The 16,918-nt window shown below is 48.7% G+C and overlaps 6 protein-coding genes across 6 annotated transcripts; 3 read left to right on the forward strand and 3 right to left on the reverse strand.

Annotated features, from left to right (window-relative positions):
* Nucleotides 1-14: 14 nt before the first annotated feature.
* Nucleotides 15-2,903, reverse strand: BJY04DRAFT_181153 (fungal specific transcription factor domain-containing protein). The gene is made up of 7 exons (XM_073710169.1): nt 2,472-2,903; nt 2,296-2,423; nt 1,866-2,230; nt 1,341-1,804; nt 1,112-1,287; nt 488-1,063; nt 15-422 (listed from the first exon to the last, which is right to left on the reverse strand). The coding sequence occupies exons 1-7, from the start codon at nt 2,607-2,609 to the stop codon at nt 182-184; spliced, it is 2,088 nt and encodes a 695-aa protein (XP_073574822.1). The 5' UTR covers nt 2,610-2,903; the 3' UTR covers nt 15-181.
* Nucleotides 2,904-3,830: 927 nt separating this feature from the next.
* BJY04DRAFT_157216 (pleiotropic drug resistance family ABC transporter) lies at nt 3,831-8,800 on the forward strand. Its single transcript, XM_073708981.1, has 4 exons — nt 3,831-4,298; nt 4,397-4,726; nt 4,801-8,196; nt 8,247-8,800. Exons 1-4 carry the CDS (start codon nt 3,971-3,973, stop codon nt 8,657-8,659), a joined length of 4,467 nt encoding a protein of 1,488 aa, XP_073574823.1. The 5' UTR covers nt 3,831-3,970; the 3' UTR covers nt 8,660-8,800.
* Nucleotides 8,801-9,071: 271 nt separating this feature from the next.
* Nucleotides 9,072-10,549, forward strand: BJY04DRAFT_157244 (RNA-binding protein). The gene is made up of 3 exons (XM_073708983.1): nt 9,072-9,861; nt 9,932-10,160; nt 10,226-10,549. Exons 1-3 carry the CDS (start codon nt 9,297-9,299, stop codon nt 10,404-10,406), a joined length of 975 nt encoding a protein of 324 aa, XP_073574824.1. The 5' UTR covers nt 9,072-9,296; the 3' UTR covers nt 10,407-10,549.
* Nucleotides 10,536-11,708, reverse strand: BJY04DRAFT_157236 (N-glycosylation protein-domain-containing protein). Its single transcript, XM_073708982.1, has 4 exons — nt 11,341-11,708; nt 11,213-11,268; nt 10,998-11,145; nt 10,536-10,938 (listed from the first exon to the last, which is right to left on the reverse strand). Exons 1-4 carry the CDS (start codon nt 11,551-11,553, stop codon nt 10,693-10,695), a joined length of 663 nt encoding a protein of 220 aa, XP_073574825.1. The 5' UTR covers nt 11,554-11,708; the 3' UTR covers nt 10,536-10,692.
* A 509-nt stretch (nt 11,709-12,217) lies between these two features.
* BJY04DRAFT_181160 (uncharacterized protein) lies at nt 12,218-13,757 on the forward strand. The gene is made up of 3 exons (XM_073710170.1): nt 12,218-12,638; nt 12,698-12,805; nt 12,877-13,757. The coding sequence occupies exons 1-3, from the start codon at nt 12,295-12,297 to the stop codon at nt 13,364-13,366; spliced, it is 942 nt and encodes a 313-aa protein (XP_073574826.1). The 5' UTR covers nt 12,218-12,294; the 3' UTR covers nt 13,367-13,757.
* Nucleotides 13,758-16,558, reverse strand: rgd1 (putative Rho GTPase activator (Rgd1)). The gene is made up of 9 exons (XM_073710171.1): nt 16,298-16,558; nt 16,184-16,237; nt 15,504-16,110; nt 15,255-15,451; nt 14,658-15,198; nt 14,464-14,607; nt 14,311-14,405; nt 14,179-14,249; nt 13,758-14,118 (listed from the first exon to the last, which is right to left on the reverse strand). The coding sequence occupies exons 1-9, from the start codon at nt 16,475-16,477 to the stop codon at nt 14,007-14,009; spliced, it is 2,001 nt and encodes a 666-aa protein (XP_073574827.1). The 5' UTR covers nt 16,478-16,558; the 3' UTR covers nt 13,758-14,006.
* Nucleotides 16,559-16,918: the final 360 nt, after the last annotated feature.

A 16,918-nucleotide genomic window follows, 5' to 3' on the forward strand; every position in this document is an offset into this window, starting at 1 on the left:
TTGCAAATAAACAAAGATCATTATGTGCATTGAAAATTCATCTTGCTTATGTGCATAGATATATATATGTACATGACTTGAAGAGCTTGAGCCCGGGGGTGAACCTGGGAAAGAAGACCTCATAAAATGGATTGGGATACACAAACACAGAACGCCACGGACCATTAATTGAAGAAATGTACTAAGGACCGCAGTATGTCATGGTCTTCTGAATCGCGGCATTGGCGGCAGCGCGATAGGTGGCACAATACTCTTTGAGCTGCGTGATGACCTGGCTTGGTATACTAACAACCAAAGACGACAAGAGCGCCTCTACCTGATCCATGAGCTTCATGTCAGTTAATCGTGACGCTTCAAGGGGATTTTGGACAATGGTGGACGACAGCGTTCTCAACGCAATCATGGGATAGTGTAGAAGGATACTAAATGGCTGTTTTTCAGCATGGTACTAGGCACAGACAGGGATAGACTTCTGAAAGGTACGTACCCGACAAGCGATATATGGCCTTCTGGCATGTATCTCATCAGCCTGATGGAAGCTCTCGCGGCACTGGCGCACAGAGACCCAGAAGCAAAAACTTTAGGGTCGTAAGCTGTAGAAGTCAAAATGTTGAGGTCTTTTCTTTTGAGAAGATCTTCCGTTGACTGGATGCCGTGACTCGCAATTAATCGGTGCATTGAAATGATGCAGTCAAAATAAGAGTAGTGCAGGAAAAGAAGTGTAACTGATATTGATGAGGATGGAAAATGTGGTGCTCCTTGCATTGCTGGCTGGTATTCCAAGGGCAGATCCTCTCTCCATTTTTGAAGCATCTCATCCAGCGCCCCAACAGAAGTCAAAATTTCCGATAGCGTTCGATCCCTTGCCGTAGCCGAATACAAATCTCTGTAGAGCCGGCCCTTGATGGTTGCGAGTCGGCATTGTGCTCTGAATGAGTCAAAACCCCCATGCCGATTTAGCGACGGCATTTCTCGGTTCACCTCAGTCATTAACTCAATCGGGAGATCGATACACATATCATCATCGCTCTGCGTTGGTGGCTTCCCGAAGCGAAGAGAAATCCTAGCGGAAAGTTAGTACTAGTTGGTAGGGTGAGGTCTGTGTTCATACTCCCTATCAAGGCAGTACGCAATCCAGAAGATATTTCTTCGATGCTTTATATCTTCCGAGGTAAGCGCCGCATCATCTTCTCCATTGCCAAGCCCAATATGGTGAATCATCCGTATGGCAGCGGTAGCGAGAAAGCTACATGGCTCAGCGGACATTGTTCCTAGAAAGAAGACCGCCTAGATAGAGTATTAGTTCAGGTCAGGCTTACAAGGTGTAGCCCAAGCCATACCATCCCCAAGAGTGCTTGAATGGACCACATATCTGGCGGAGCGAGACAGAGATCATGCAAGGTACCGAAGGCATTCTTGATAAAGAGCCAGCTTCTCTGGTGCTCAGCCTGGGCGCTGTTTTTGCTTTTCATACGGAATGCGATTGCTAATGCCAGGACCACGTTGATACAGGCCCACCGGGCTGCAGTCTCCAATGCGATGTTGAAGTTGCCTTGACCAAAGAGAGAAACGAGTTTGGCCTGTTCGAATAGTGGACACAGACTGTTGAAATTCTGCAAATACTCGTATAGTAGGGATGAAGCTTCCTCCTCTGGCGGTAGCGGGCAGTATACCTTCCTCGGAAAGTCATCACTCAGTGTCCCAAAAGATGCTGTAGTGTAATTACTCCCAGAAGACAGCCTCGGGGCTATGCCAGCTCTTTGCCTCATCCACTCTAGACCTTCATGCGATAGAGCTGGAATATCTGAATGTTTGCGTTAGTGGTCGGAGCCACAAGTTTCCTGGACGAATGTCATTGTACTAACTATTTATTGGTCGCGTATCGAGAAGACACCTTGGAATGAAAAGACCCCCGAAGCCATGGGGAAAAGGGTCATATCCGGCATCATGCACGTCGGGTAGATCGGTATCTCGGCCATGATTTGGAAGTGCAGTGTGCAGAAATCTCGAACTCGTGTGGGCGTCCGCCTGAGACGGTTGGTCTTCTGTTGAGATATGCTCAGAACCGAAGGATGTTGACGGGGGAGATCTCAAGTCATCAATCGCTTCCATGTGCTCAGGTGGCTTCAAATCCCCATCATTTCCCAGGTTGCTTAGGTCGAAGCCTAGCTCCTGTAGGTGGGATTCTAAGCGACCTATATTGGTCTCGAGGCGAGTAATCATCATCATGCTACAGCCTTGTTAGCTGGCACGCAGTTGAAAAGTATCGGCAAGCGTATGATGTGGGACAGGTACTTTTTCATGTTTCTTTGACGTCTGTATCCATTCAAATCGTTCGTCATCTTGAGCTTTTTGTGAGCCGGTTGCTCTGGTTCCTGGAAGACCACGCATTGTGATTCCTGCGGTTGGGTGCTCTTGTAGGACTGCACGGTGGTTAGCACTTCGGTCTGGGCTTGAAATATGATACCCACTTGCTTTCTTCGCCGACTCCCCGCTGACTCTGTAGCTGGGGTTCGAGAACGAAAGTTTCCCCGCATCTCCGATCGTGTCCCTTGAATGGGCCTGGAGTGGGGACCACTATCCTTCCTCCTGCTCGCAGCACTTTTCATGGTGGAGGCGATTAGCTAAATCTCAAGGCAAAGGAAGCAGGTTGGAAAATGAGTGGACAAGGTCGCCGCCTTAGATACTTGCATGGTTCAAAGCTAGGAGCACACCCAGTCCACACACTTGCCTTCAAAGTTTCGTAGATCACGTTTCAACCACCATAGAATGCAAAAAAAAACTCGTTGATGATTGGGCTGAGAAGAGTTCCGAGGTCCACCCCCCTTGTACCGCCAGATCTGGACATGGGGAGATGAGCATCGAAATGGTCTTTAATGGGGTTCTCGACGTCGGAGTTGCTGTGATCTGGTCATCCGAGAGCATGGAACCGTCGCTGTCACAAAGCATTGTATAAAATACCATCCTGACCCAATCCTGATGGCTCTTGGTATCATGGCACGATGATTGGCTCGGAAGCCGGGTGTTTTGAGGGGAATACCGAGCGGTACGAGAATTACGGCACGCCGTTGTCAACCTCGCCTGATCGCTTTGGACGCTTCAACGACATCATCTTCCTACACCAATCGACGCTTTCTGATCATGCTACAGGAAGACGAGACATCTTGGCATTTGGCCATCCTCAGTTCGCTTTTTTTGCCACAAACCGCAGACATGAAGTTTCAGGCAGAGTGCAACACAATTTGAGGTCGACATCTTCGGAGGACTGCGTTATACTGGACTAACTTTAGGACTCTCTGGTATACAACAAGTGACAGTTGATATGCATCGTGGAACCTGGACCCAACTCGGAATCCGGAGTCAACACCCCCCCCTGCGCGGCATAATAAGAAAGAAATACGTGCCGGCCAGGTTTCTCGTGGTTCGGCTAGGCCCGTGGAAGCGGAGTTTCCCCTAGCCTTCTTATTATTGTTCTTCTTACAGAGAATGGTACCATCCCACTGTTCAAAATGCCTCCGGGGCCCCGGAAGCTGTTCTGGAAAATTTTATGCCCAATGCTCCAACAAGACCATCGGACCCCCAAACTACCGGGAGCACGTTCACAGCAGGATCTGTCCAATCGCCCTTGGTCGGATCCGGGCTAACGACTCGATTGCTGTTCCGAGCCCGTTAGGATACTTTGAGATATGACGGCGACTTCGCTTGGTCGTGCCGAGATCTGTCTTTGCATGATTGAATCAGTGAACTAATAAAAGGCTAGGGAAGAACCCCATTACTGACATTTGAGACACCCCCCTATCGTTCCTAACAAACTTCAAGCCCTGCCGAGATCTCCGCATTGCCTCTACCGCGCAGCTCAAGTCTTGAAGCTCTTTGCGTGCTCCTCTTGTCCTTTGGGCAGTGAGGCCTTCTTTAATAGAGCTCGGTATTCATTCCCGGTCTATGTTCTGCGGAAAGCCCTAGCGTCAAGATGTCGGTTCTCGGGACAATCCACCCCAACATACCACGTTCTCAGTCGGTGGTCAGCTCAAATATACGCCAATCACAGGATCTGACGGAAAATGTCGCGACGGGCCATGGAGAAACGGAGAAGAGTGAAGATGGAGAGACGCTACACGGAGATGAGCCCAACGTGGAAGCTAGGGTAGTCTCACTGGCTAGGCGCTTGACCCGTCAATCTACAAGATTGACCTCCAAAAGCACACTTGAGAATCCTTTCCACCTCGATGATCCCGAGTCAACTCTCAACCCCCAAAGTCCCAAGTTTCGTGCACGAGACTGGATGAAGATGCTGTTGGGTAAGTGCCAATTGCTGGGAGGAATTCTATTCGGGACTGCTAGTGCTACACCGGGAATTTGTTCCAAACCGCGAACGCATTACTAACGAAGCGTTTAGAAATCAGGACCCGCGATCCAGAAAGATATCCTGAGCGCACAGCCGGAGTTGCTTTCAAGAGCCTTAGCGTTCATGGCTTTGGCTCGCCAACAGATTACCAGAAAGACGTACTGAATGTGCTTCTTGAGTTCGGGACCATTGCCCGCCGCCTGGTTGGTCTGAAGATGCCGAGGATTCAGATCTTGCGAGACTTTGAAGGATTGGTTAAGAGAGGTCAAATGCTTGTTGTCTTAGGGCGACCTGGAAGCGGATGTTCCACCTTTCTCAAGACCATTGCGGGAGAGATGAATGGAATTCAGACGTCGGAGGATTCGGTGTTGAACTACCAAGGTGAGTTATCCAAGCCAACACTACTACCAAACTACACTTACTAGATGCTAATACGGAATGGCATTACTCATTAGGCATTTCGGTAAAGGACATGCATAACTCGTTTCGAGGAGAAGCTATTTATACAGCGGAAACCGACGTTCATTTCCCTCAGCTGTCAGTGGCCGACACACTGACTTTTGCTGCGCTTGCAAGAGCACCGCGCAACCGCCTTGACGGTGTCAGTCAGAAGCAATATGCAGAGCACATGAGAGATGTTGTAATGGCTATGCTTGGGCTTTCGCATACAATCAATACCCGAGTGGGAAATGACTTTGTTCGCGGTGTCAGTGGGGGCGAACGAAAGCGTGTTTCGATTGCAGAGGCTACTTTGAGTCAAGCTCCACTACAGTGCTGGGACAATAGCACCAGGGGCCTTGACAGCGCCAATGCCCTGGAATTCGTCAAAAATCTGGCTCTTATGAGTAAGTACACGGGCTCTGCAGCTTGTGTGGCCATTTATCAGGCATCCCAGAGCGCATATGATGTCTTTGATAAAGTCACTGTTCTTTACGAGGGAAGACAAATCTATTTTGGAAGCACTCAAGATGCGAAGAGGTTTTTTGTTGACATGGGGTTTGAATGCCCCGATCGGCAGACAACAGCAGACTTCCTCACTTCGCTCACTAGTCCGTCGGAACGGCTGGTACGCTCTGGATATGAAGACCGTGTCCCTCGCACACCTGATGAATTTGCTGCTGCATGGAAGAGAAGTGATGACCGTGCTAAACTCATGGTGGAAATAGAAGAGTTTGAACGTCAATACCCGATTGGCGGCCCCTCTTACAATGCCTTTGTTGATGCACGCAAGGCTATGCAATCAAAACACCAACGTGTCAAGTCGCCATACACTATTTCAGTATGGCAGCAAGTTTCGATCTGTGTTGTGCGAGGATTTCAGCGCCTCCGTGGGGACTTTAGTCTTACGGCGACTGCTTTGATTGGGAACTTCGCAATGGCGTTGATCATCGGCTCGGTATTCTTCAATCTTGCTAACGATACAAGCAGCTTCTACTATCGCGGTGCTTTGCTCTTCTTTGCAGTCTTATTGAACGCGTTCAGCTCTGCCTTGGAGATTCTTACTCTCTATGCACAGCGGCCAATCGTGGAAAAACAGTCAAGATATGCTTTCTATCACCCTTTTGCAGAGGCTGTTGCATCAATGTTATGTGATACCCCCTATAAACTGATCAACTCCTTCACATTTAATGTGCCCCTATACTTGATGACAAACCTACGTCGTGATGCTGGTGCTTTCTTCACATTCTGGCTCTTCTCTATCATCACCACGTTTACTATGTCAATGATCTTTCGAACTATGGCTGCCACCTCCCGATCCCTTTCACAAGCGCTTGTACCTGCAGCAATTATCATGCTCGGCATGGTAATATATACTGGCTTTACTATCCCTACCCGCAATATGCTTGGATGGTCTCGATGGATGAACTACATCAATCCAATTGCCTACTCATTTGAGAGCTTCATGGTCAATGAATTCGACGGTCGGCAATTTGAATGTGCTCAGATCATTCCATCGCAGGGCCACTATGACGACATATCAATGCAGAATCGGATTTGCTCCACGGTTGGCGCAGAGTCTGGGTCTTCGATTGTGGATGGGGCACTTTTCCTAGAATTGAGCTACGAATACACCAAGAGCCACCTATGGAGAAACCTCGGTATTCTTATTGGATTTTTAATCTTCTTTGCCTTTACCTATCTCGTCGGCACTGAATACATATCAGAGCAGAAGTCGAAGGGTGAGGTCCTTCTTTTTCGCCGTGGACACCAACCCAGTTTTACAACCAGTGAAAATGATCCCGAGAGCCCCAACCAACCTGCGAATGCTCCCAAGACCGATGAAGCCGCCCCTCAACAATCCGCGAAGATTCAGAGGCAAACCGCCATCTTCCATTGGGAAGATGTCTGCTATGATATCAAGATCAAGGGACAGCCGAGAAGAATTCTCGATCAGGTTGATGGCTGGGTCAAGCCTGGCACGTGTACCGCCCTTATGGGTGTTTCCGGAGCAGGGAAAACGACATTACTAGATGTCTTAGCTACAAGAGTTACAATGGGCGTTGTATCTGGTTCAATGCTTGTTGATGGGCGTTTACGTGACCAGTCATTTCAGCGTAAAACTGGTTACGTGCAGCAACAGGATTTGCACTTGGCTACATCAACAGTACGGGAGGCACTCAAGTTCAGTGCATTACTTCGCCAACCCGCCCACCTAACTCGCCTGGAAAAGCTTGATTATGTCGATGAAGTTATTAAGCTCTTAGGAATGGAAGCCTACGCAGATGCGATTGTCGGCGTTCCTGGAGAAGGGCTGAATGTTGAGCAACGCAAGCGATTGACAATTGGGGTAGAGCTTGCTGCAAAACCCCAACTTCTATTATTTCTTGATGAACCTACTTCCGGCCTCGATAGCCAAACCTCATGGTCAATTCTTGACCTGATCGATACACTGACCCAGCATGGTCAAGCAATACTTTGCACCATCCATCAACCATCAGCAATGTTGTTCCAGCGATTCGACCGGCTTCTTCTCCTAGCATCTGGGGGAAGAACTATTTATTTTGGAGAGATTGGAGACAACTCATCCGTCCTCTCAGACTATTTTGTACGCAACGGCTCTCAACCGTTGCCCCCAGGCGATAACCCAGCAGAGTGGATGCTGGAAGTAATCGGCGCAGCACCAGGCTCTCACACCGAAATTGACTGGGTGAGAACATGGCGAGAAAGTTCTGAGTACGTGAAAGTCAAGCAGCACCTTGCTGACTTGAAATCCACTTTGTCAGTCAAGCCTGTTGACCAGTCCGATTCGAGTGCTCTGGGCGAGTTCGCTGCACCATTTTATGTCCAATTATGGGAGTGCCTCGTTCGAGTGTTTGCTCAATACTATCGTACTCCGACCTACATCTGGTCCAAAGCTGCTCTCTGCGTTCTCACATCACTTTATATTGGGTTCTCGTTCTTCAATGCTCCGACGTCGCTTCAGGGCCTCCAGAACCAGATGTTTAGTGTGTTCATGTTAATGACGATTTTTGGGAATCTCGTGCAACAAATCATGCCTAATTTTGTTACTCAACGTTCTCTATATGAAGCACGAGAGCGTCCATCAAAAACATACTCATGGAAAGCTTTCATGATAGCTAATATTGTTGTCGAACTACCTTGGAATACTCTCATGGCGGCACTAATCTTCTTCTGTTGGTACTGTCCAATTGGCTTATACAACAATGCAAAGCCAACAGATGCAGTGACTGAGCGTGGAGGTCTCATGTTCTTACTTCTCTGGACATTCTTGCTTTTCACATCAACATTTGCGCACATGGTCATTGCGGGTATTGAACTGGCTGAGACCGGAGGAAATGTTGCGTCTTTGCTCTTTTCGCTCTGCTTGATTTTCTGCGGAGTACTTGCTGGTAAGTGTTTTGCCTGTGCTATGTTTGAACTGCTCTAATAAAAAGCACAGGTCCGAATGCGATGCCTGGGTTTTGGATATTCATGTATCGGGTGTCGCCCTTTACGTACCTTGTCTCGGCCATGCTTTCAACAGGTCTTGCGGGGACTACAGTAGAGTGTGAAGCCGTAGAATACCTGAACTTCGATCCGCCCAGCAATCAGACATGTCTTGAATATATGCAAGATTACATCGACTTGACCGGCGCCGGTTATCTCCAAGATCCAAGTGCTACTTCTCAGTGTTCCTTTTGCACCATGGACAAAACCGACACCTTCCTGCTATCGGTAAGCAGCAAATTCGACGAAGCCTGGAGAAATTTCGGACTTATGTGGGTTTACATTGCCTTCAACATAGTTGGCGCAGTTGGTATTTACTGGCTTGCCCGTGTACCGAAGGGAAAGAAAAATGCTGGTTCAGCATAACGGGTTCAACTCGCGTGCCTCAAGTTTGAACGCCATTTCCTTCTTTCTTTGCTTTGCCTTAACTTATTATCCCTTTTCTATATTACAATCCCTGCAAACACTACCAGTTCTTTTGTTTTTCTTCTTCCCTTATCAATCAGGCTCGCTATCCTGCTTACATTCTTTCTGTGCTCGCTACGGTTGTCCAACTTTTTCGTTTGTGATTCTGAGTCTCTATTGTAATATAAATTTCGCGTAAATAGCAGCTCTAATATAAGCAGATAGACTTCCCAATACAGCTTTCAGTTTACCATCCCAAGCCACCTTTCTTTAAGGAGCCCTCTCCAGGTATTCAGATACATATATCTAGACCTCAGGACAAAGTTACGTAGCCCTAACCAAATAATCTCCGAGCGGAGATCATCCTCACCGCCCAATTCCTCCGATATCATCTCCAATCTCCGCCCGGCAGAAAAGAGTAAATTCTTGGATTTTTTTTTAGCCTTCACCATCCTAACGTTTGATGTTAATTCCTTTTTCTCGAGCTCTTGAGATCATATTTTCCCGAAATATTCGTCGCTGCCCTTGGCTGACAAAACTTATATTCGTCTGACGTGTTTCCTCTTGAGTCCAAAATCCTTGTTACAAAAAGACAGTCATGGGCGACAAGAAGCGCAAGCTCGAGCAGAACCCTGCCGAGGAAGTTGCGGTCGTTGAACCTGAAGGCAAGAAGGCCAAGCGCGACTCGAAGCGCGGAGATAAGAAGGAGAAAAAGCGCAAGGAGAAGGATGCTGTTGATGCAGTGAATGTGAATGTTGCTAAGGAGATGGATGTGAAGGAGAAGAAGGAAAAGAAGGACAAGAAAGAGAAGAAAGAGAAGAAGGACAAAAAGGAGAAGAAGGACAAGAAGGAGAAGAAGGAAAAGAAGGGAAAGAAGGAGAGGAAATCTAAGGATGTAACAGAGGACGCCGAGGATACAAACGCCAATGAGCTAGAGCCCGAGGCCAGCGCGGAGGCAACTGACGCCATGGATGTTGATGAGGCCATGCCAGAGCAGCCAACCAAGAAGAAGAAGAAGGACAAGAAAACAAAGAAGGAAAAGAAAGAGAAGAAGCAAAAGGTGCAAGCGGATCCAGCTGGAGACTCAAAACAGTATCTCGACCAAGAAGCGGACGAATCCGCTGGCCCAAAGCAGAAGGCAGCTCGATTTATTGTCTTCGTCGGTAAGAACCTCCTCTCTACCTTCCTTGCATCGCTACATAATCCTGGGGACTGATTTGCGGTTCATCGCAGGCAACCTGCCATACTCTGCCAACGCCGAGTCCCTCACAGCGCACTTCGAGAAGATCCAACCGAGTTCCGTGCGAGTGGCTACGCAGCCAGACAAGCCCACGAAATGTCGCGGCTTCGGATTCGTGGAATTCGAAAACTACGACAAGATGAAGACCTGTCTCAAGCTTTATCATCACTCTTCATTTGACGATGGGAAATATCCTCCGCGCCGAATCAATGTTGAGCTAACGTAAGTCACTATCTTGAACCTCGTCTAAGCTCTCAAAGAGGTCTGTTGACATAGAACGCTGTCAGTGCCGGCGGCGGCGGTAATACCGAGCACCGAAAAGCCAAGATCGAGTACAAAAATCAGAAGCTTGCCGAAGAAAGGAAGCGCCAGGGCAAAGAAATTCAAACGGAGAAGGTCAAGAAGGCGACCGGTGAAGAATCTGCAGAGGACTTCATTCATCCGAGTCGAAGAGCTCGCATGGCTTAGTTTTAAAAGCCATGGTGAAAGCAGTTGGATAGTTGTGTGAAGACAGTTTTTGGTGGCGGGGGTTTCGTGTGTTCAGTTGCTTCAGCATGTTCAAGCAGATACCCTAGATCTGTCAGAGTTCTAAGTCAATTTGGATTGTCATGTATCATTAGTATCTTGGTAGATAGCGTAAGCTGTAAGCACACGCTCTTTGCAGAGTGAAAGTAGTTCGAACTCAAATCATGAATCATATTGGCCTTACTATGAATGGGCTCGAGGAAGTTGTAAGAGAGTATTAGGATCAGATCTAGAGTTCTCCAACCTGGTCATTGGCGACCCGCATACGTTGAACAACATCAACGGCAAAATCCCAGAGCCTCCGCGTCAAGACAAAGAGCGGTACTTCCGGTTCGTTCTCGCGGGTCAAGTGTAGCTGCAAAAGGAGTGAGGACATGCTGACGAAGCTGGCAACTGACACGACGAGGAGCGAGGCCGCAGTTTCACGCTTAATTGTAGCGTGATTCTGGGTTGCATGATATAGAAATGTTAAAGTCTTTATGAGAGGGCGGTTAGTTTGTGGAACCACAACGTCGTTCAGCGAGAGACGCTCACAGTAGTGATGGAGATCCATGCCGGTAGGAGAAGTCGAGGGTCCGAAGATGCACCTGAAAGGTAGAGAACCCAAGAAGTGATATATGCAATCAATCCGTTCGTTGTAAGAAGACGAATAACAACAGCTGGCGGGGTATAGTTCAAAAGCCTGTATAATTAGAAAAAAAAAGAGTAGTAAGTACAGATCTAGGCGCAACATGAGTGCGGAAACATACCAACGAGACATCATACAATCAGCAAAAAAGTAAGAAAGATATGCGGATGCACAGCACTATAGATGTCAGCAATTTGTGAGCCCTGTACCTTGAAGTTAGGTTTCAAGACGAAGCAATGCGTTACATACCCACATTATAGCCAATGCCACTTCCGTTACTCTAAATCTTCTCTCAACATCCCAATTTTGGCCTACACTACCAACAATAGCCGCCGCCCAACCTTCCCGTCCCATGCCCGGCCGTATATGGAGAAGTTCGGCTAGGAAGGTAAAGGCACACCGGAGCCCCCACCATGCTGCCGGAGCGGTACTTAGAGCACGGCAAACAATCAAAGGGACCATCCATTTCCTATCGACCCCCAAGATAACGGCAACGCGTGGATGTAAAGCGGATGTAGTGGTGTGGCCTGCTTCATTGCTGTTGGATGTATGGGACGTAGAAGCGGGGGAGGGCGGCACAACGGTTGACGTGTCGGACGAAGCCACCTCTTTATCTCGGAGAACGCCCGGTGGAATAGCGATAGAAGGGAAAAAGGTCGTCGGTGTGAATGGAGAAGGGGCCGGATGGGAGTGTATCAGTTCAGGCCCAGGAGACGATCGGCGGCGGGGAGAGAAGGGTGGAGGAGCATCATCACGGCGAGGAGGAGCCAGCCTTAAGTATACGGCATACGCAGCCGTTGCGCAGGTAGCGAGAGAGCCAAAAGCAAGATATGACCTGTGTGGATATGACTTCCAGAGATGTAGATATTCGTCCACCTCCGATTACCCCTGATGAGGGTCGCTTCTCTGTCCTCTTCGAGCTGGGCTGACGAATGTGGGCGAAGTCGCGACAGTTGGAGGCTGAATGACCGAAACTGAGGAAAGGCTACGCCTGGAAGTGCGTATCTGGCGGGCTCAGGAGGATCGACAGCGCCCGGAAAAAGCGTGTGAGATAACAGACTGGAACCCAAAACCCAATTGCATCAAAATAGTCAACCAAGTGGTGCACGTGACACCGCAGGTCGATGTCGTGCGCCGGCGAAAAATCACAGGATCCAGATCTACGAGCAACGGCCCTAGCTCGAGTTGCAACTCCAACTCGCCATGGCGTCTTCGATCTCGACTCGCTCGTTGCTTTCAGTAACTCGAAACCCTGCCGGTGTGTTGCCTTCTCCATTATGCCGGCACTTCTCGCTTTCCTCCCAGCGCAACGCTATCCAACGTCCCGGAATGCCGCAGTCGGTAGGAGTCAGACAACCAGCACAGCCAAGTATGAAGTCTAGGGGGCAGCAATTGGTGCGGTCAGAGCTGCCGCAAGACATTGGACTGCTACCTGGGACGTTTATCCGGCCATTGTGGAGGGATTTACCTTCAATCTTCCAACAACCGAGAGAACGGCTGCACTTCGAATGGCTGTGGTTGAAATCATGGTTCCAGAATTTCTTGGGGTGAGGCCTTTCTCTCTGGACCACTGCTCGATGATAGCAGTTAATCTAACTCGACATAGGCTTGTTGTTTACAGTAAATCACAGGGCAAGTCTCTTCCTTTGCGCCTGAGAGAAAGACGTCAAGTAGCGCGCGGTTTTCACAAGCAGATGTACTCTGCATTCGCTAAGTGAGTTCTAGCTGCACGTAAAAGAGCTTTCTAAATATCACCCACTAACTTCGGGTATCTCTTCTTCATAGCGGAGACGCTGCCACCCTACGCAAGATCTGCTGCACTGGCCTCGCAAACAACCTCATCAGCCGCATAGCAACTCGTCCCAAAGGCGAGAAAGTGACCTGGTCCCTTGACAAATACATTCGCTCGTCGTCGACCTTTTTCACTGGAATTCGTGTTGTCTCAGACCGTGCTACTCAGATTCCCGAGATACCCGACTCCGGTGTTCGCCAGGTCGTACTCCGCATCACAACCCGCCAGTCAACAGGCAAGATGCAGCGACAAAAAGCGGGAGATGAGGGGCACACTACGCCGTCCCCTGCGAAGCAGCAGGACTGTACCGAGTATATTGTTATCCAAAAACTCAGGTGGACTGGCGAGGAAGAACCCTGGCGCATTTGGGGCCACGCCAGTCCAACAACTATTGAGGACCTCAGCACTCCTATCTTTGCACAGGGAATATCAATGGCGGATCGCCTAGAGGCGATGAAAGACTCAATGGGGGTCAAGAGGTAACCAATGACTCCTGTTCTCCTGCTAGCCTCCCGTGAGACAAGCTGAAGCACTTCAATTATGGGCCATCACCTTATCGATACATGAATGTGTCGATACCATTAAACTCGCTCGCCCTGATCTTTTGAGGCTATGACTGAGGTATGCCTCTGGTTAGAAATCTGGTTTCAACTCGAATCTGCTTTCTATACGTACTCCACACCAGAGCCTCACTCAGCCTTTAGACCGGATTACTCTGATATACTTATGAGCGAATTGGTTATGGCGTCCCACCTCTGTACTTTATCAGGCATTCTGCTCATTTGCCATTGAAATCTTGTATTTATTACCCCGTTTGACAACTCCAAGTACTTTGGAAGAATGTAAGACTAGGAAAGATGAAGATCATGCCATGAAACCTATTAACATTTGGAAGTAAGGCATTGGGAGATATATCCCATGACAAGTGACAAGCAGTATTATTATGTACAGTGGAGAGGAAGAGCAAGGGTCTGATACAACGAACGGATTATAACAAGACAACTACCCGGGGGAAACCTAACCCTAAGAACGTGCGCGAGCCAAGGATCAATCGTCAAAATAGATGAGCCCCTAGAAAAAGCGCAGAAATTGGGTTTCGCACTCAGATTTGCTCAAGACTACTCTAGTCGTCATCGAAAATCTGGAAAGTGTTGTTGAGTATAGTTTCGATCACGCGTACCTGCCAACCGGCATCCGCAATATTACCAACTGAACTTGCACCCATCAATGTGGGCCTAATGTCTAATTAGCCGGGTATAAAATGGACAAAATTGCGATTCATGGTGAGAGCATACCCAAAGCAGATTGCGATGTTGCCTGCATTCATGCGATTCTGTGTGTAATGCTCCTGGACCTTGTTCAAATGCTAATAAGAGTTAGCGGGGCAAATCGTCACTGTAAGAGATAGAGACGGGGAAAAGACTTACGAGTATTAGGGCTCTCATAGTGGCATAATGTGCATCTGGAAGCCCGTTAATGATTGCATGGAGCGAATCCCTTCTTTGGATGTCATCATCGATGCCTAATGATGTACGTCAGCATGGGGTAAAATGTCCAGGTTGGGAGTCGAAAGAGCTTACGGGCGGCGTCTATAAAGCTTGAGTATGCCTGGGAGGTGAATAGAGGGTCTGGAAGGTCCCTGAAGAATTGCTTCAAAAGACCTGCAACACTGTTCACGTCGTGGTGGAAGTTCTCGGGGTTTGTATAGTCTACCTGAGATGAGTCTGTCGCGGCGTGTTAGTGGGATCAGGGCGAAAAAAAAAGGAATACGCACCATTATCGAACAAAGCTTTCATCTGGCTGATATGATTCGCACTGCCGGAAAGCCGGTAAATGCCTTCTACATCAAGCCCGAACAGTTCTATCGCCTGGAAGCACTGGTATACAATCATGGGAACAGCGGTTCCATCGCGAACATATAAATCATCTAACGAGACTCCAAAGACTGGCTTCAACGGTGGAAGGTTCAGAGTCGAGGAGAAACCATTTCCAGAGGGCGGAGGTGGTGGACCTTTCTGCGCTGGTGCTGGTGCTGGCGGTTGGTTCACGAAGTGCGGTTCGACCGCAGGCCCTGATGAAGTGGGGTATGGAGGCTGAAAAGGCGGTAGTGAGTGTACGTCAGAGTTTTGAGGATATGGTGGTGATTGAGTGGTCTCGAGGGGACTTGAGACCGGTATCTGGACGGGAATCTGAGGCGGCGGTTGTGTAGATGCCGGTGATTGAGATACAGGTGGAGGTACAACAACGGACTGCCGTTTTGTTTGTGTGCTGACCTGTGGGCTAGAAACCGCAGGTACAGTTGATCCTCCAAGTGTCTAAAGGCGATGTCAGATGAGATGATTGCTGTGGGGCACGTTTGCGGAGTACTCACTGGATGACGATGGTACTGGATCTGCTCCGAAGTAACTGCGCTGGGGCTGAACTCATGACTTAAGACAAAGTCATGGAAGTCTTTATGATTGTCAATCTGCTGGATTACTTCGCGAAGACTCTTGGGTGTGCTGTCTCCTTCTTTCAAAGGACTGATAGATAAGCCCTGTCCCAGCAGTAACTTCTCATTGAAGGTGCCTAAAGTGGTCAGTATGCAAGCAAGGTGTATATTGGCGATTAGATAGCATACCGAACTTCTGCATTTGCAGAGCAAGGCCTGAGTCGCACTCGGAGATTAGCTGCTGGATATTGTGTACAGCCTGAGGTCGATGAGTGGAGATTAGTTCTTGCCTAGCCGCCTGGGCGGTTTGGACCTTAGACGCATAATCGGAATCTGCGCCCTGAACCTTGCGGTGTAGATCCTCCTCTTGTTGCGCAGCGGATTTAGTACCCTTGAAACCGAACTTTCCACCTTGTTTCTCCCCCGTCTTCACTCGGTCATACTGCTCCGCCAGAGTGTCATATTTGGACTTGGCTTTCTCAGCCAGCGCCTCTGCCTCCATAACTTTCTTTTCTGCATTCAATCCTTCATGCTTCCATTGCTTGCGACCCTTCTCGATGTTACCGGCAAGCTCATTGAGATTATCAGCCATCTGTTGCAGGGACGCTGCAAATTGGAGCCCATGATCTGCCATGCGGTCATGAAAGCCATTGAGCTCAACACATCCATAACTGTAGGTTCCTTGGCGATTTTCGGTTTTATGAGCGGCATCGTATAGAGAGCGCGACAGCTTTCTCAAGCCTTGAGCATGCTCTTCTTCCAGAATCGATCTCTTTTTGAGAAACGAAGCAAAGTCCTTCGCAAGACAACCCACGTTAGCCCATATACCGTCTTGGATATATTGTCGGCACAGAATCTCATGAACGAACCCTAGCAGATGCAACACTTTGTTTTAACCGAGTCAGGAGAGTCGTTACACCAATCTAGAATAGCCAGCGGTTAACTCAGAAGGACTTTATGAATATAGCATGGATTCCGCTTACGTCCGAATAAAGAACTTTATCCAAGCGAGCCTTCAACTCCTCTGAAAGAACTGGGGGTGTTGGGCGGATCTCCAGGCCTGTGGCGGAGGGGGCGGCAGAACCAGCACTCAAGGGTGGAACTGGCTCCCCGGACGAAGGTGTGTTGGGGACGAGGCCATCATGAAGCGTGACATCTGCCATATGTGCGACTAACACAGGGTAGCAAGAAGCAAAAGGGGTATATTGACGTTCAAAGCACGCAGAGAAAGCGCAAGGAAGATATAAGAACGTTGCTGGCCGAACAATGACGGAAGCCTACGCAGCTATCGTCGGCGGCGGCATGAGGCGTTCGTCAATTTTGGGACTAGTGTGGGGCTTGGTCAGGTACCAGCAATCAGCACGTGACTATATCTAGTACATCAGATGTTCAGACTCCAAAAATGATAACCAGCGCATTCTTCCCGCACGAGACATGAGACTCTGTGCAATTAAAACTGTGGCGCCTATCATTGAGGGTGTACTCAGTCTGCCGATAGTGTACGTGTTCTCTCTGTAAGGAGCACTTACGGAGTTGAAATACCCAATCATACTCGAATCCTCGGCGAGCTTTACTCAGAAACTTCGATGGTCTGGCTTGCATTG

This window comes from Aspergillus karnatakaensis, assembly GCF_047715665.1.
Source record: "Aspergillus karnatakaensis strain CBS 102800 unplaced genomic scaffold BJY04scaffold_8, whole genome shotgun sequence".
NCBI lineage: Eukaryota > Fungi > Ascomycota > Eurotiomycetes > Eurotiales > Aspergillaceae > Aspergillus > Aspergillus karnatakaensis.

What these genes read in the sequence shown, in the direction of transcription:
- BJY04DRAFT_157236 (XM_073708982.1), bottom strand. Translation starts at nt 11,553, where the DNA reads ATGGTCCCTTTGATTGTTTGCCGTGCTCTAAGTACCGCTCCGGCAGCA. An exon ending in TGGCATTGGCTATAATGTGG is followed by an intron (nt 11,269 to 11,340) that starts GTATGTAACGCA and finishes TGACATCTATAG; the next exon opens with TGCTGTGCATCCGCATATCT. An exon ending in GATTGTATGATGTCTCGTTG is followed by an intron (nt 11,146 to 11,212) that starts GTATGTTTCCGC and finishes CTAATTATACAG; the next exon opens with GCTTTTGAACTATACCCCGC.
- BJY04DRAFT_157216 (XM_073708981.1), top strand. Translation starts at nt 3,971, where the DNA reads ATGTCGGTTCTCGGGACAATCCACCCCAACATACCACGTTCTCAGTCG. An exon ending in TTCGGTGTTGAACTACCAAG is followed by an intron (nt 4,727 to 4,800) that starts GTGAGTTATCCA and finishes ATTACTCATTAG; the next exon opens with GCATTTCGGTAAAGGACATG. An exon ending in TTTCTGCGGAGTACTTGCTG is followed by an intron (nt 8,197 to 8,246) that starts GTAAGTGTTTTG and finishes TAAAAAGCACAG; the next exon opens with GTCCGAATGCGATGCCTGGG.
- BJY04DRAFT_181160 (XM_073710170.1), top strand. Translation starts at nt 12,295, where the DNA reads ATGGCGTCTTCGATCTCGACTCGCTCGTTGCTTTCAGTAACTCGAAAC. An exon ending in TGGTTCCAGAATTTCTTGGG is followed by an intron (nt 12,639 to 12,697) that starts GTGAGGCCTTTC and finishes AACTCGACATAG; the next exon opens with GCTTGTTGTTTACAGTAAAT. An exon ending in ATGTACTCTGCATTCGCTAA is followed by an intron (nt 12,806 to 12,876) that starts GTGAGTTCTAGC and finishes TCTTCTTCATAG; the next exon opens with CGGAGACGCTGCCACCCTAC.
- rgd1 (XM_073710171.1), bottom strand. Translation starts at nt 16,477, where the DNA reads ATGGCAGATGTCACGCTTCATGATGGCCTCGTCCCCAACACACCTTCG. An exon ending in AAAGTGTTGCATCTGCTAGG is followed by an intron (nt 16,111 to 16,183) that starts GTTCGTTCATGA and finishes TGTCTTGCGAAG; the next exon opens with GACTTTGCTTCGTTTCTCAA. An exon ending in GAAAGCTTTGTTCGATAATG is followed by an intron (nt 14,608 to 14,657) that starts GTGCGTATTCCT and finishes ACGCCGCGACAG; the next exon opens with ACTCATCTCAGGTAGACTAT.
- BJY04DRAFT_157244 (XM_073708983.1), top strand. Translation starts at nt 9,297, where the DNA reads ATGGGCGACAAGAAGCGCAAGCTCGAGCAGAACCCTGCCGAGGAAGTT. An exon ending in TCGATTTATTGTCTTCGTCG is followed by an intron (nt 9,862 to 9,931) that starts GTAAGAACCTCC and finishes GGTTCATCGCAG; the next exon opens with GCAACCTGCCATACTCTGCC. An exon ending in CGAATCAATGTTGAGCTAAC is followed by an intron (nt 10,161 to 10,225) that starts GTAAGTCACTAT and finishes GAACGCTGTCAG; the next exon opens with TGCCGGCGGCGGCGGTAATA.
- BJY04DRAFT_181153 (XM_073710169.1), bottom strand. Translation starts at nt 2,609, where the DNA reads ATGAAAAGTGCTGCGAGCAGGAGGAAGGATAGTGGTCCCCACTCCAGG. An exon ending in GGAGTCGGCGAAGAAAGCAA is followed by an intron (nt 2,424 to 2,471) that starts GTGGGTATCATA and finishes ACCACCGTGCAG; the next exon opens with TCCTACAAGAGCACCCAACC. An exon ending in GGCCATATATCGCTTGTCGG is followed by an intron (nt 423 to 487) that starts GTACGTACCTTT and finishes ACAGCCATTTAG; the next exon opens with TATCCTTCTACACTATCCCA.